The sequence below is a fragment of the Agelaius tricolor genome, unplaced genomic scaffold (genome assembly GCF_023055355.1).
Source record: "Agelaius tricolor isolate 1412-34295 unplaced genomic scaffold, bAgeTri1.0.p SCAF_13, whole genome shotgun sequence".
Lineage (NCBI taxonomy): Eukaryota > Metazoa > Chordata > Aves > Passeriformes > Icteridae > Agelaius > Agelaius tricolor.
In genome coordinates this window covers 19,499,702-19,516,405 of record NW_027269273.1, presented here as the reverse complement: position 1 = coordinate 19,516,405, position 16,704 = coordinate 19,499,702, and the positions used below count along the sequence as shown (strand labels likewise).

Below are 16,704 nucleotides of genomic sequence, written 5' to 3'. Positions count from 1 at the left end.
TTTTGAGCATTATGTTACACTGTATTATGCTTTCCAGCTTTCTAACCGTTGTCATGTCTACAAACTTGGCCTGTCCTTAAATGAAACCTGGTATTCATTCTCACGTGCTTCTAGCAGCTGGTGTTTTGGAAAAAAATACCAGTTACTGACAGAATCATAACTGTACTGTTCACACTTCTTTTGAGACTTTTCAAGTGAGAAATGAGGAGCCTTATTCTGCACTTCATTGGTGTAAGTCAGAAGTGCAGGAATAACATGAATATATATAGCTCATACTAAGGAAAAACCCTTCATATGACAGTTTCTCTTGGGTTTCTCAAACAAGTTTCTGTTTGAAAAATACCCTTGCAGATACATGCCAGACAAACCAGATGGATGGTGAGATGTTTCTCTGCTTTTGTTTTAAAGCAGTGCCTGGACAAGACATCCATTGGTAATAGAGTGACAGTTTTATACCAACTCACTTCAGATGCCTACAGCTGCTGTGGTCTGCTCTGTTCTCTGTGTAGGCAATAGAAAGAGAGATGAGTTAAAGCCAGAGTCTGATACTTGTGGTAATTCAGACTACTGCTCTAAGTTGCCTTTTGGGAATCCTTTCTTCTCTGGCAATAGAGAGATCCCAGAGAGACCAACTTTCTATATTAGGTGAAGGTGGGTGCCTAAAATTATGCCACTGGAATACCTAAAATGCCATGTGATGGTTTCACTTTCAGGTGAGGCTTAGAACTGGGAGCCATCTCACCAATTATCAATAAAAAACCTCTACTTTTTACAACCCTGGATACCTGGGCATAATGCCAGGTGACTTGAGAACAGCTCAGCTAATACCTTAGGCAATTTTACCTCTTGGGTATGGAGCTCATTGTTCCTCTACTGGTCCTGCTGGGATCACCCCTCAGCCAGACTCTGATTATACAGGTCAGGCTGTGGTCAAGGAAGAGGCAGAGTTTTAAAACTCCATGAAAAAGGTCTTGTGTTGACATGTGGCAGGCCAAAGCTATGCTAAGAGCACAAAGACAGATGAGAGCACTTGGCACCAGGGGTGAGAGCCACCCTTTGCTGAGCACCCAGAGTAAATCCCAACACCTGGGCACAGCAGTAATCAGGCAGTCTTCAGCCCTCTTAGGAAAACTTTCACCGGTTAAAACACTCAGATACTTCCTGCAGGTCAACAAAGCACATCAACACACACTGAACTTGAAGTAAATCTGTTTCCAGATACTTTCTCTTTTTGGAATAATTCCAAGGATAGCCCTCAAATAGCTGTTGCTCCTCCCTTCCTGCTACACAACACCAGTCAAGGTGCAAACACTTTGGAGGTGAGCAGGAGTAATGCCTTCTCAAGCAATGAAATCAGCTTTGTCTCCCCTAGCACAACTGAGGGTCCCCACGCTGCAGGCAGACAGCAAACTCTGTTTTAATGCCTTGCTGTTGGACTTCAGTCAGGCAGCTGTTTCCATGTGTTGCTCTCTTCCCTTTCCTATTTCACCTCAGAGTGCACCCAGCAGCCCCCAGACAGTTCACAATCTATGGACATGAGTTAGTTTTAAGTTAAAAGGTGATGCAACAAATACAGACTCACCTAGCAATAAAGTGCATTAAGGGACAAAGTAAACAAAGCCAAAGTCAGTCTATAAGGCACATTCAGAAGCTGAGCAGGGCACTTCCCAGAGCAGTTTCCCAAGTCTGTTCCTCTTACCTCCTTTGACAACACAGTTGTCTATGTTTTTGTATTCTCAGGAAAAACTAATCCACACTTTCTGCTTTTAAACTACTTTTTTTTTCAGTGAGGAAAATTAAACTAATTGAACTTAAAGAAATTTAAAGAAAGATAAAAAATACAGAAAATACAGAGAAAAAGACATAAAATACATCTAAATGAGACTATTTTTAATTTTAGTAAACTTCTCTCTCCATTTTAATTCTCAAAAAATTCTCACATTTTAAATTTTCAATCTGCTTTGGGGCAAAAAAAATCATCATCCTGCCAAATCTCTGCAGGATAAAATAACCTTTTCTTTCCAACTGTAATGATTGCACTGCTGGTGTCTACACTAGGTGTTTTTTCACTGATGGCACACTTACCATGTAATCACTACTGCAAAGACAGACACAAATTGCTAAGTTTCTGGGCTACTTCTGCATCTTTCCTGAGCAACCCAAGGAAGAGACTATATTGGGGCACCAGGAGAATATTCTAGAAAACTTAAGCTAACAAGCTAGAGTGTAAAGGAACATTACAAAATAATTCCAGTGTTTTGGGAAATTTTTTGTAATAGCCTAAATACCAGCAAAATTATTTCCAGAGGACATATGCTTTTGGTTTCTTGAAAGATGTTTATAATAAGCTAGAGAATTTCTTTTGTTGTTAACGTGCAAGAGTGGGTTGCAGTATAATTTTACAAGAACACAATAACCTGGATAAAATATGGACATAATCTCAATGAAAATTAAAAAAAAAAAAAAAGAGAGAGAGAAAGCCTAATACCAAGTTCAATTGCACAGCTTTGAGTAAAGCCTTTTAAATATTCTGCTTAAGTCATATTGCTTTTGCTTTAGCCAGAATAACAATTCTATGCTCCCCCTGTTGCAAAAATATTCCCCATCAGTGTCATTCTCTATTAGCATCAATGAGAAATGTGTACAGATCAAAGGAAATAGAGATGCTGAAATGCAAAAAGGGATGTTTTTTATAGCATGCAAGAAGCACAGAGAGTCATTACGAAAAAGAAAATTCTGGGCGCCCACAAATTCTTCTCTCTAAGGGCTGTTCTGCTTTAGCTTTAACTACTTAGCCCTTTGAGTTGGTAGAGATAAATCTTTTACTTCCTCAACCAAATTTTCTGGTAAGGCTTTCATTGCCTCATAGAGATTAGCTGTCATAGCCCAAGAGTGTCAGTTACAGAACATCATCTAAATGAAAAGGCTTTAGTGTCTTCATGAAGGTTTAAACCATCAATCTGAGGAGCTCCTGCGTGATTCACTACAACCAATGGAAAGGATGCAACTTCAGGTTGGATCAAACGTTCAAATCTTCACTTACACAAAATTTTTGTTGACTTCATCATTTTCACACTAAATTTTTAAGGGAGGAATATCTGCTCAGATAAGACAGGCTGTAGGGATTCTTCTGATTCTGCCACTGGCATGTGCACTCTGCTATATCATATAAATATCACACTTTGAAATCAGGTATATATCCCCTGTGTTACAAATTATCCCTTGGGCTTTGTTCTTCAGACACATCCATGTAAGTGTCACAGTCCACAAGAGTTGGCTTCTGCTGTTCCTACACTGACCACACCTTGAATACCCTCTCTGTTGAATAGAGTATATCTGGTTGTTCCCCAGCACAGAGTACAGGTTGTTCCTGTGTGACTTGTGGAGCAGAGTCCTCCCAGTGACCATGGTGCTGTTTAAGAGAAGCACACTTCTGCCTTCAGCTCAGACAGCATAAACAGCATTGTTTATTTCAGCATGGACTGGATCACCTGTGGCCCCAGGCTGCATGGTTACTGAGATCTGCTTATGATGATGATGTAAAAACTACTTGAGAAACAGGAAGGGATTATGGTTATCTAAGGTGGAGGGAAATTTCTAGCAGTCAGTATTTTGCACAACTAGTAGGATTCCTCAGTAGTCTTAACTGTAGGTACCATTGGCCCTTCCCTTGAGAAAGAAAAGGGAAGTGAAATACATCTGCTCAGTCATTTGTGAATTCTGGAGCTGGGAGCAATCAGGTCTTCCCCTCTACTGGATGACTTTAAATTAAAAGCTGTGCCACCCTCTATTAGAAGAGTTGCTTCCTCCACAATATGTAAAAATGAGTGATGATTCAAGCTCCCAATTTCTTAAGGCATTATTGAGGTCCACAGACTTCCAATAAGAATATACAGATGATATACAAAGGGGTGATGAACAGTTTTTCCCTTGACTCTCTGTTATTCTTTAATAATTCCATTCAGTCCTCATAATTCCTCTCTCTGTAAGATGAATAATCCTTTTTTTTTCAGTTTCTCCATAGGATGTGAGATGTCCATAGGACATGGATATCATTTGCATGTTCAGGTTGACACTTGGAACCCAACATACTCAAAGCTACTGAGTTATGTCTCCTGCTTTCCCATTCAAATTGAAGTTGCTATCTTTACTCTCAAGAAGGAATAATTTGTATAAATACATAAAATTACTCGTTGGATCAGTGTTGAGGCTTGTGTATTTACAAAATGCCACAGTAGATGATCTTTGTGTTACTCCAAACATTTGGAGTAACAAAAGTGCAACCAGTGAAGTGAAAACTTTTAATTACTTTGTTGGCTTTTTTTAAATAATAAGAAGAAATCAGCCTGATTTCCAGCAATGCTGTTTTAGAATCTAGGAGTAACTGCAACTGTAAAAGCCATAGACCATTAGCAAAGGTGAGGATGCTCTTCCCCCAAAACTCATTCAGTGAGACTTATCAAATCATCTTTGTCCCTGACTCTGTAATCATAACTTCTGTGAGATTCAATGACAAAATTTAGATGCAATGGTGAACAAGTCTTCACAAACTGTTGTAGATATTGTTCTCAGGTAGTGTAGGAAACATTTCATGCTATAGGGAGTAAAAAACAGGCGTCTTAATGGGAAAAACCTTTTTAACTGATAATGCCACTAAAAGATATAATTACTACTCTCCTTATTTTCCAATATTGTATTTCTTAGCTTCAGCACTGAATGTCTCTCTTGATATTTCAACACTCTTACTGGCCAGCAGATGGATTTCTAGAGGATAAGTCATTTTGCAGATCTAGCTTCAGAACTTCTGCAGAAGTAATTTTTGAAGCTCCTCTGTTACAGGGGAATCTCTGGCTTTCTGCTAGCAATCAAGTCACTGACATTGGTAAACACTTGAAGCTCTTAAAAAAAGGAATCTTTTTCTGACTTCTGAGTTATGGTACAATCTTAATGAGGAAGTCATCCCACTGAAGTTCACAGGATTTGAGCATTAAGTGTATCTGTGGCCCTCAGGAGCACTACTGATTTTAGCACAAGAAAAGCCACACATTTTAAAGGGAGGTATTTTCCAATGTAGATTTAAAAACAGGACTGTCAGATCCTTTTCTCTCTGAAGCCACAGTGAGTTTTCTCCTGCCTGACCCCACTGCCAGCATGTGCTTTCTCCAGTATCTCTGGTGGCCCAGGCAAGGGAGTTGCAGCCCATCCACCAAACATGCTGGATCTTTCCTTCAGCATATCCTCACTTTCACCTCCATCACTGCCCCTTCAGTGATGGCCAAGCTGGCAGCCATATCCCATCCCCTCCACAGCTGTCAAAAACAGATGCTTTGAAAAAGAGATATGCAGAAGAGATGATGGGCTACCCCCTTTCCCTCAGGCTGCACTCAGCATGCAGTTTCCACCCTTCTGGGCATGCATACAGAGACAGCCAACAATCTCTTCCTGTGGAAACAAGCCCAATCAGTTGGCCTGGAGAGTCCTGTCTCAACACTTTCTGATGGAGTGTGCTCAGCAGTGACACTGGATGCTCCTGAGCTGTGCCATCTGGACAGTATTTGCATTTTTTCTGTGGAGCTTTTTACCGACTACAAAACAGGATGTTTCTCAAACATTAAAGGAAAAAAGCCAAAGAGTCAAGTTTGGCTTTTGCAAGAGAAAGGGAGAGAAAAATACTGGTAGTTCCAGGGTGTGCTTGCTAAGAAGAGCTCCTTCATGGCAGTGGGGCAAGGCTGCTTGCTTGGTGCTGTGGAGTAACCTGGCAAGTGCAATTCCTAGGGACTGGATCAAACAGGCATCAGCAGCACCTCTTGACTCTGTACCTTTCCCATTTGCACTTCCTGCAGCATTCCTGGGCACCACATGTCCACCCAACAGCAGGCATGGCCGGGCCACAGGTGGCAGTTTGCCATGGACTGGCAATCACACCAGCAACATCTGCAGAATTGGCAGGGTGTTGTCCTTGCTGACCTCAGCCATTCACTCATGAGTGCAGGGCATGCCACTGAAAGTGGAGTTTCATTTTCAAGTGTTACTGCAGGAAACCCGAGTGACTAAAAATACTGTGAAACTCTGACTGGAATTTCATAGAATGGCTTTAGAAGGGACCTTAAAGATCATCTAGTTCCAACCCCGCAGCCATGTGCACAGTTTGGGACATATGCTTGTTAAATCCAGAAAACTCAGAGCTGAAAATTCAATTTCATCTTTAGGTTTTTTTTCCCCTGTGTAAAAGTCTTTCTGTATCATACCTCAAACAAAAACTACATTACCTGTGATTATATAGACCCTGAATTCAAAGGGGAATGTTTGCAGCAATAGTCTCTTAAAATATTTAAGACTGAAATGAACTGGCAAAGTCAGGTTTTTCCTGCTTATTTTTGATAGTAAACTAGAAATTCACACTGGGTTTGTCATCTTCATGATAACATGCATGGTCATGGAACTGAGATTGCAGAAGTCTCTAAGTGCAAGTTAGCATCAGTTGTTTTTCCAGAGAAGTTAAATTTAAGCAGTTATTATTTGCTTGTTTTCTTCATAAGTAATCACAAATTTGGATGAGAATAGTCTTAGTTAAAACTTCAAGAACTTTCAAGTCTGACATTGCGCACAGTAAACATCCTTGAGGCTGCAAAGAGACAAACGAGCTAAGCCTGGCAGGAGCAAAATTGACATTCCTGGTAATTATGAAATAAAATTCAGAATAATTTTGATTAAATCTCCAACCCTTCTAGTTAATTTCTAATACATTCATATACTAGACAAACCAAATAAAAACAAAACTATATACACACATACTTTAGTTTCTTTTACATAGTCACATGATAGACCTTGCAGATTGCTTAATAAGAAAAATGTTCCTATAAGTGAACTCTTTTGAATACTTGCCAGTGGGAAGCCCTGTGACTGGAATAAACTAAAATTAAACTGGAAGAAGCCTGGAAGAGGAATCATTTTGCATTTGCCAGAAGATACACTGGAAAATCATAACTCTTCCTAATTTATATTTTGGCAAAGTGTATGATCCCAAGATGAGAAAACAGACATACAAGATAAATACTGTATCTAGGAATGCCACATTGAAATAGAATCCTGCTTGAAAAAGTAATTTCAATATTATTTTAGAACAATGATGCAATTTTTTATAAAAGAATGTTGTAGCCCTAGAAATCCCAGCAAACTCCTAGAGGAAGACCCAGGACAGAAAGAGAGGGGTGAATGGCAAGTCATTGATTTTCTCTTCCTCTTCTGCCCTACCTTCCCTCCCACCTATAACACCAGTTATTGAAGTCACACAATTGTTCCAGAAAGAAGGTGGTGGCCCAGTTCCAGATTAATACTGCCAAGACAATATCCAATCCTAATGAGAGATGAAATTGTAGAATTAGGGGGCTTTTTCCCCTGTCTGCTCAAAAAAGTTGGTTTTGGACAAACAAACCAGCAAAATTAAATTAAACATGTGGTTGATAAATGAAGTGCAGAAGAGTGTATGGAATAAAAACCTGGCTACCACAAGTACTTAAAGTGCTGTTGGCTCCAGTGCACTGTTATTACACATCTTTTGCTGAAAACTGTATACCTTTCACAATTTTGAACCTCCTGTGTGTTTCCTCATATTTTCAATCAAATTATTACATACTAGAAATATGCATAAGGGAAATTATTCTACACATTTTATGGTGTGCTGTTGCTTGTAGCAGTAATTGAAGTACCTTTTCCACTTATGAAAGTACTAATTTTATTTGGTTTTATTGCTTTTCTAGATGCAATTATTTATTTAGTGTGTTTTGGCTTTATTAAATTATGTTTACTATAGGAACATCATAAAAATGTATGAAAGCAACACATCAGCCACTACTGCCCAATGACTTATTTTGGGGAATCTAGTGTTATTTTTCATATCCAAACATAATAGAATAAGGTAAGAATAAAGAGATAATCTACACTGGAAAACAATGCAATTTTGAGATAATGTAATAAAACACCTGGACAATATGATTTCATAAATCTTACTTCTAAAATTTACATGAGCTGGGCGTTAGGGTGGCTATTTTAGGACATGCAGCATTTTCTAAATGGAAACATAAAAAGAAATATGATTAAACAAAGGGGAAAATATACACAGATTTAGCTTGTCCTGAACAACTAACTGGTTCCTACAGAACAATGAAAATATTTCTACCTCAACAGATGTGTGCATCAGACTTAGGAAATGTAGAGTTTTACTCTGGCAGTGACCAACAGCTTTGTTTCAAAAGTTTTATCAGATTCATTTTTAGGAGGCTTTTCACATGCAGTGTATCATTATGCATTGAAGGTCTGATGTGACACTAAACTGGCAGCAAAATTCTCAATACCTTCAAACAGAAATTCAGTGTATTGTCATACACTGAAAATAAAATCCAGCATTTGTTGGTGCTACTGTGGAGTCCACCCTCAATGTAACTCCTGTATTTAGCATCTGTTATTAGCATGACTGAATAGATAGGCACTTATCATTTGAAATCTCAAAAGGAATATCTAACTTAACATAAAAGCAAAAAACCACTAAATGCCTAGAAACTGAGGCTAATACTTTCAGGATAGAAAGAAGAGGGTAATATCAAAATTTTTGAGGATTTGATCTGCAGGGAAGAAATAAGATCAAATTAATGCTGGAAAAGTGTAAACTTTTTCACCCTGATGTAAAGAACCCGAAATGCTGAGTGTGAGCAACTGTCAAGGCAAAAGGAGAGGATTCCAGGGCAGTGCAAAGGACAGGAAGCAGGGGAGCACAGGGGCTGATTTCAGAGGGTATTAGATGCTTATCTTTTTAGGCAGAAGATGATACAATACTTACTCAAACACATTTCAAGGGAACGGGAACTGTTTGTATTAAATCAGAAATAAATAAGCAATAAATAAAATGTGAATCTTTTGGCCTTGGCAAATATTTACAATTCCTTCCTAACATTTAAGTACTGTGTCAAAAATCTTGGGTTACAAACTTCGAAACATTATTTACTTTAAAACTTCAGTTTTAAGTTTACAACTGCCATTTCTTCGTCTGAGAGATGCAGCTTTCTCATGGTTACTTCTTGTGACTGCAAAAATTTGCATGGCTGAAATGTTTTGGTTTTTTAATTGTCTTCTGCACTTCAGCTTGAGGACACCAGTTATTTGGGTAGAACACAGTACTCAAGAAGATAAAGAACAAATTCTCCAGTTCACTGGCATAGGGCTGTAGAACTTCACCCTTTTTCAGGGAGCATAAACCTCAATCTTCTACAGATAAAATGAAATCCATTTCAAGTACTGAGGGTCTCACATACAATTCCACAGCAACTCTTTTATTTGTTGCTACATTTTCTGAGGTGAATTAGACATGAACAACCCACTCCCAGCTGTGAGCATAACACACACAAGAGTACAATACAAGATTTTCCTCCTCTAAGCCACCTGAATCTGGATGAAGCTGCCAATAGCAGTAGGCAGCTTCTGCCACACACAATAAATTTGTTCAGCAAATTTTATTGACCATCTCCCTTCGCTAAATTTTATAGTTTTAAGTCAAATTCAATCATGGTAATACAGCAGACAGTTTTGGTGGAATGGCCTTTGTTCTAAACTCTGAACTCATCTACAACTTGGCAAAAGTGGTGAAATTCCACTGGAATGGCAGTAATTCTATCCAGTTTTTTCTGCCTTTTGTGTATTTTTAACATTTTTTGGTTCTATTAAGAAATATAGTGAGAGGCTCTGTGAGTGGCTGTGATTAGAAATGTAACTGGTCCAAGGTTTACAGCTGGAAAGTACATCTGGTATATATCTTTAAAATTGTGAAATCTGTAATATTTGAATTGTCAAAATATTCTTTTAAATTAGAAGCAAATCTGAAAATCCTACTTAGCCCTGTTTCCTATTTTTAATATTATTTTAATTTCATCTTCTACGAACTAGCTCTAATGCAGAGTAAATTGATGAACAATATAGTAGAATTAGAATGGGTGGAGAAGAACTATACCCAATGTCATGAAATATCTTCATTCAGTGGTAACGACATTATAACGAATTTGTTGGTTCTGTTTTGCAGCCAAAAATTGCAGAGGAGAATTTAACATATGCTGAACTTGAACTGATGAAGCCAATTCAGGAAGCCAAAGGCATTTCCAGTATGACAGTCTATGCACAGATACTCTTTGAGGAAAACAAGCTGTAATAGTTCATGCCTGTATAAATGTCCTTTGTCTGTGTTCTATTTAATTCTTGCTGTGCTGTTTATTTATAAAAGTCATACAAATATCCTTATTTTTTTATTTCCATTCATACACTTCTATTTTTCTATGAGACTTTTAAACACTGTGTAGTTGAAAGTAATCATAGAAAAAGCAGCTGGCCAACAAGTGACATGCCAGAGATATCCTTTGTGGTGTTCCATACCTCTGTTGGAAATGGACTGAAGGTCCACCTGGGGCATTTTTAACACTAAACATTATTCCTTCTTTAATGCTGATGTGACGGGTCCAGCTGCCAGCATCAGTATCTTAGCAAGCCTCAGGAGGACAAACAGCAGGATCCACACCCATCAACCTGCTACTGAAGGAAAAGACCACTGACCAGGAAAATGGCCACTTTAATGCATTTCACCCCATCAGAAAAATAATAACCCAGTAAAGCTGAGACTTTTTGATACAGCCAAGGAAAAGCTAAAATTACTTTTTCTACTTCTTTTCCCCTTCTCAAGAAATAGTTAAAAAGGTTTGTGCTCTATGTTTTCAAATTCCCTTTCTAAATGACATTGTGTTGAAAAACTTATGTTACTTTTAGTATGGTTTGAAATAAAATATTTCAAAATAATCTGAAGGGAACATTTATAGTTAAACCCCTGTGATTTAAGGAAGAATATTCATAGCTTGAAAACATCTCAAGGATTTGATTTTTTAAAATTCTGATTGGGAGTAGGAAAAACTTGATAGTGAGTAAAAAACTGAAAGAACCAGGACGCTGCTTTTGGTCTTGGTTTAGTTTGGTATTTCCAAACCTGAAAAAGTTACCTCCTGTAGCCTGCACTAATGAGCTGCTGATCTAGAGGAAAAAAATTACATAGCTTCTCCTTCTGCATGGAACCTTCCTTCTGTAAAGCCCTGCTGACTTTGGAGTTACTTCTTTGGAAAGACCTGGGCTCAAGAGATAGGGAAATGAGCCTAATATCAGGACACAAAATAAAATTCCTCTTTCCTTACCTCTTGATAACTGAGAGGCATTCTTCCTTTTCCTTTGATACACTTGCATGGAAAATGAGCCATTCTGTGCCATCCTGGGCATTTCAGTCATGAGGAGTAGCTGGACTGATGTTTTCAAGCTCGTGTATCTTCAGTGTCTAAATGTCCCCAAAGCTCAGTGATAATTCAAATACCTAACATCTTTCAGCTCTTGGGAAGCTTTAACCCTTGAGTAACTGTGCAGTTCATGGAGCTGTAGAAGCTTGGGCTCTTAGTCACCATCAGGTGATGGAGAGCCAATACTTGGCACGTGCCAGGTCTTCTCCCGGTCTGTGAGGGAGCCCCATGACAGGCACTCATTCAGCAGTATCTAATGTGGGTTCTGGAGTCATAACTAAGATAGCCCAAGCTGCTTCTTCCTTTACAGATCACACCCCTTTAGTGATAGAGCAGCTTCTCACCAGGCTCAGAGCAGAGCTGGGAATCACCACAGGAACACTCGTGCCCTTGTTCCTGCTACATGGGAGTGCAGGAGAGGAGGGTGGCGGGACAATCGGGGATGGGGACAGACATCCAAGGGCACCCATGTGACAGAGCACATCACTGCATTTTGGAGGGGTTCACCAGAATAAGCAAGTCTGTATAAACTGCTTTTTAACTTTTTTGAACAGTAGTAGAGATTAGGCAGCACACATAATCTGCTATTGTCTAGCCAGGATCTGTAAATATAAAATGCAGTCATCCTCTTCTACATTGGATAAAAATCTCTTCTATAAAAAGGAATTTAAGAAAAGCTTATCAGGCTGCCATTATGTACAGTACTAATTCCAATTCTATTCCTTCATCAAAACAGTTCTTTCCAAACTACAGCCAGATTTCATCAATAGATTTGTTAGTAATTATTTGCATTTTTAATGTTTGCATTTGTGAGCTGTCAAAAATAATGTTTGTTTCACCTTTGCATTATTCCAGGATTTAATCACCCACCAAAAGGGCATGGTATCTTTCCTTGTTCTTGATCAGGTGTTGGACTTTCAGTGACAACAGCAATGAACTCATTGACCAAAACCAAACTGGTGCTAATGAGTGATTCAACATTCAGGCATCAATTTTGGAACATCCTAACTGATTATTCAAAGAGGACATCTGTAATGCAGACAGCTCTTCAAAAGGCCTTAGAAAAATATAGAATTTATTAGTTGCTATTTTGGAATTTGAAATCCTAACACATTAATGATTTGACCACTTAGCTGTGAAAACTTTCAGGTTTGGTTAGAAACATTTCTTTTGCATAGAGCTGGCCATTGTGCCCATTGTTCAGAAGAATCCTCTATTGCATATTTATGCCCAGCATGTTCGTGAATACCATTCTTTATGCATTAATATCGTATATATTCTTGTTTGTGTTTGATATCTAATTCCCCAAAATAATAGTTAATTGAACTGAATAAATTACCTTTTTTTAAGATTTGTTGTCTTAGTCTCTCTGTAGGATTTATTGCTTCCTAGGGAGAGATATTGCTTCCTAGGTTGAAGGACATGTGTTTATCTCTTACACAGCACTTAGAAAGTCACAGTATTTGGAACTGAATTCTTCATTCTGCAGAAAATTCCGGCTTTTTAAAATGTTTTCTATTTGGAACTGACTTCAGATGGCAGCAGAATCCCGAAAAGCAACAGACCAGCTGAGCGAAACAAGGCCAGAAATATTTACTTGGGAGAACACCCATCTTCCCAAGAAGACACCTCCTATATCTTTTCTTAAGCAATGTCCACCTAGATTTAATCATGTCAGATCATAGCACTGGGGAAAGTAAAAATATTCTCTTGCAATGAATTGCATATCTGTAAGTGTCAAAGCAGCCCACTGAAAGACTACAGAGAAGAAAATTTCATTGAGTGTAATATGCTTTAGTGTGAGAAATGCAGAATAAATGGATTTAGCTCCTTTTAAGAGGAGTTGCAAGGCCAAATTAATCCCTGGCCTAACTCTCTTCGGCTTTAGCAGAACAGCAGCAGAGCTGAAGGTGGCCCACAGTTCTTTTATGACAGGAGTTCCCATGAAGACTCTTAGTACCTTATTAAGCAGCAGTTGGAGTCTGTTGAGTCACACTATTTTGGTTACTCCTTCTGTTTTCATTGGTAAAAGATGGCTTTGTGCTGAAATCTTAACAAATACAGCTCTATTAGCTTCACACCAATTTAATATCAGATTGTTAAATGTTAATGTACTGCACCCTATAGCTTTAAATAGAATTAGATATGTTTACAGCTTTGGTTAAATGCACCTTGTTCCTCCACATTAAATTTTATTACTAGAATTTTCCATCAGCAAATAGGAGTAAATCATATTAGTGTCTCAGGCTGTGTGGGGGTTGAATCTGCAGCCCAAAGAAAAGGTATTTTATTACTCTTTATTACAATTTTCTAATTGGTAGGTGTGGTCAGCATGTCATTATCTCTGCAATTGCAAGCAAATTATTTGTTTTAGTATAACTGCAACGTAATTGTGGGATTCTCTTCATTAAAAAGTTCAATAAACTTGTGTCCTTAGCCAAGGTTTGGCCGGTACTGCTGGCAAAGAAGGACTCAGACCAGAAAAGATCGCATTTACTGTTTAATTTGTAGGTTAAATTCTGCTTTTAGAGGGGTTCTCCACCACACTTGGGTGAGTGGCGTCCAGGTTCCAAGATCCTTTTAGGCTTCAGTCTAACCTGCCAGGGTAAAAGATAAAATTCCTAAATTTTACTGCATAATAAGTGGTCATCTGAGTTTTCTGCACTGGTGTGAAATGCACTCATTCCATGTGCTTTGTTTCACCAGCAGGTTTGATTCCATTTTGCTAACTTGGTTGGGCTGATCAAAAGACTGCATGTCAGTGGAGGGCTCTTGCCTAGCAATGGGCATTTCAGGAATCCTCCCTGTCCTGGCACTTTGTTGTGTCTCTCTTGTTCCTTACCAGCATTGCTGGGCTGTTTCCAATCATTGAACAGCTTTACACATCTCCTTCCCCTGAACTTGTCTGCGGGGCTGAAGCTGGAGAGTTAGGCCAGGGATTCATTAGGCCTTGCAGTTCTTCTTAAAAGGAGCTAAATCCATTTATTCTGCACTTCTCACACTAAAGCATATTATACTTGGTGAAATTTTATTCTCTGTAATCTTGCAGTGGGTTGCTTTGATACTTATAGGTGTGTAATTAATTAGAAGATGTTCTTCTTTCCCCAGTGATGTGACCTGACCTTATTATATCAAGGTTGACATTGCTTAAGAAAAGTCAAGAATCATGGGCCAAGTGCTCAGGTCAGAGGAAGGTCAACAATTTTGCTATTCAGCTGTTATTTTCTACATGGCACCTCTTCATCTTAAATGGTCCTGCTTTGCAACTATACTCTGCTCTCAGAGGAAAATATGCCCTTTGAATCCTTCAGACAAACATAGCTATGCTCACTTCTACCTCTACTTCCTCCTTGATTGCTCTCAAAGAACAACCAGAGGATAGAAGAAGAACTAACACAGAAGCCAAAATTAGTAAATCACCATGCACATGATTACAGCAAATGGCAAAGGCCGCTCCTATGCATCACTATAAAAAATAACACTAATTGGGATGCTTTGCAATTTCCTGTACAACCCATAATTAGGTTAGATAAGAAACTAGCAGTGTCTAAGTGCTATAAATGTCTAAATTAAGTTATTTTGAAAGTGCTTGGCACTTTGACATTTGAGAGTTCAGAGTAATTGGGGTATTGAAATAAAATTGCTTCTGTTATTTAAAAGGTCATTATCTTCTTCGGGTAGATATATAAGGACTATTTTCTACTCTACTGAGCTGGTCTATTTGGTTCAATTAGACCTGCTTCAGTAGATTTCTAGTGGGCTTCCTCCCACTTATCACAGCCCCAGCACTGGCACAGAGAAGGGCCTGTAAATAGACAGTCCAGATATGGAGTATATATTCAGCTCATAACCAGGCTCTGAAGAGCCCGGAGCTCCCTCTATGAACACCACAGGCAGCTACACAACAAGGTGGCAAATGAGTCCTGACACAACAAAAGCCAGCAAATGCTGGCTGAAGCCAGCCTGCCAGGCAGAGCAAGGCTTTGGAACAAATCAGGATTTTGCCTTCCCAACCAAATAATCTCATAGTCCGGCAGCAGCTCTGGTTATTTCCATAACTACTGGAATTCCTGATTTACAGCATCCACAGTCCCACTGTCACACAAAGTCTTTTGCTTGCTTACTAGATCTGGTATTCTGCAACTGTGTCAGTCAAAGGTGGGAATTTAAATGGCTGCACCTTGACTACATTTGATTTTGGTCAGTCCAGCAGTGTCAGTAAATTAAGAAGTAAAAGACATCGACATTGGCTGAGGAGACTTAACTTACCACCACTTCTCCTGGAGATGCCACAGCTAGGAGATGGTAGGGAATGGACTGAGCACTGGAGGGGCCAAAGAGCACTTTCACCCCTGTGGCTCACTTCATGTGCTCCCTGCAGGAGAGCAGAGCATCCCATCAAAACTGGAGTAGATACGGGAACAGGAGAATTGGTTGTCTCTCTTGGCCAGAGAACATACGCAAGGGAGAAACAAAGTCCTGAGAGCCGCGTGTCCAAACTGAGCAAGGAGACAACTTCTGACCTAAACAAGGAAAGTTCCCATGCTGCTGTTACCCCCATGACTGCTCTACACCAAAATCTCCTCATGCATAGAGTTGCAACAGCTGAATATGAAACACATCAAGTGAGTGCTGGACAGAGGCACCACTGTCCCCATCAGAAGGGCTACATTTGCTCAGTACTCATTACAGCAAATCTTATGGTCACTAATATTCCAAGGTACTGCTGTAGGCTGCCTGGTTCTGGGTACCACATTTCCATAGGACACTTAATCCTAGTAAAGGGAATAAGGGTGAGTCCTTTGAGATGAGCCCTTTAAAATTTTTAATGTGGCAAATTTTCATGAGCTTCCTGATGCTTGGGAAGAGCACTGATGACAAACTGTCTGTCAGAAAAAAAATATAGAGAGGGTTGGCAATCCTCCACAGGAATTACACCAGCCTGTACCCTCTCACAACCCCCATCGGCCTTGGTGACTTCAATGACAATAACTGGCATGCACACATCTGAACAGTGACACCAATAATGCAACAACTGATCCCTGAGTTGGGAAGAGTAGCACATAGTGACAACTACAGGGAAAACTTCCCTGTGGGAATTACAGATTGCCTTGCATAGATTTCTCAAAAAAGGTTCAAGCAAATTGTCTTTTTTGAGGATACAAAGGCCTTGCTGTGCATGGGCAAATATTGCCTCATGAGTGTTAACTAGCCTGCAGAAGGCTAGAGATCAGACTCTACTTAATGCTCAGTGTAACACTTCTAAGAGTTCTGTTGCTGAAAAGGGAAGCAAGATAGCCTGTGTTATTACCAAATAAGTATAATTAAGGCATTTTAGGGTTTACGGTCTTCAATTAGATTAAACTAGTTTTTAAAGTTACAAATGTTC

General features: G+C 39.2%; 1 protein-coding gene across 1 annotated transcript in view; it reads left to right on the top strand.

Moving 5' to 3' along the window:
* The window catches only part of VSTM4 (V-set and transmembrane domain containing 4), a 31,838-nt gene extending 19,174 nt beyond the window's left edge, over nucleotides 1-12,664 (top strand). The window contains exon 8 of the mRNA XM_071439067.1: nucleotides 10,070-12,664. Within this exon, the coding sequence (XP_071295168.1) occupies nucleotides 10,070-10,195 (126 nt within the window). The 3' untranslated portion in view covers nucleotides 10,196-12,664. The remainder of the gene's footprint in view (nucleotides 1-10,069) is intronic.
* The last annotated feature ends 4,040 nt before the right edge of the window (nucleotides 12,665-16,704 follow it).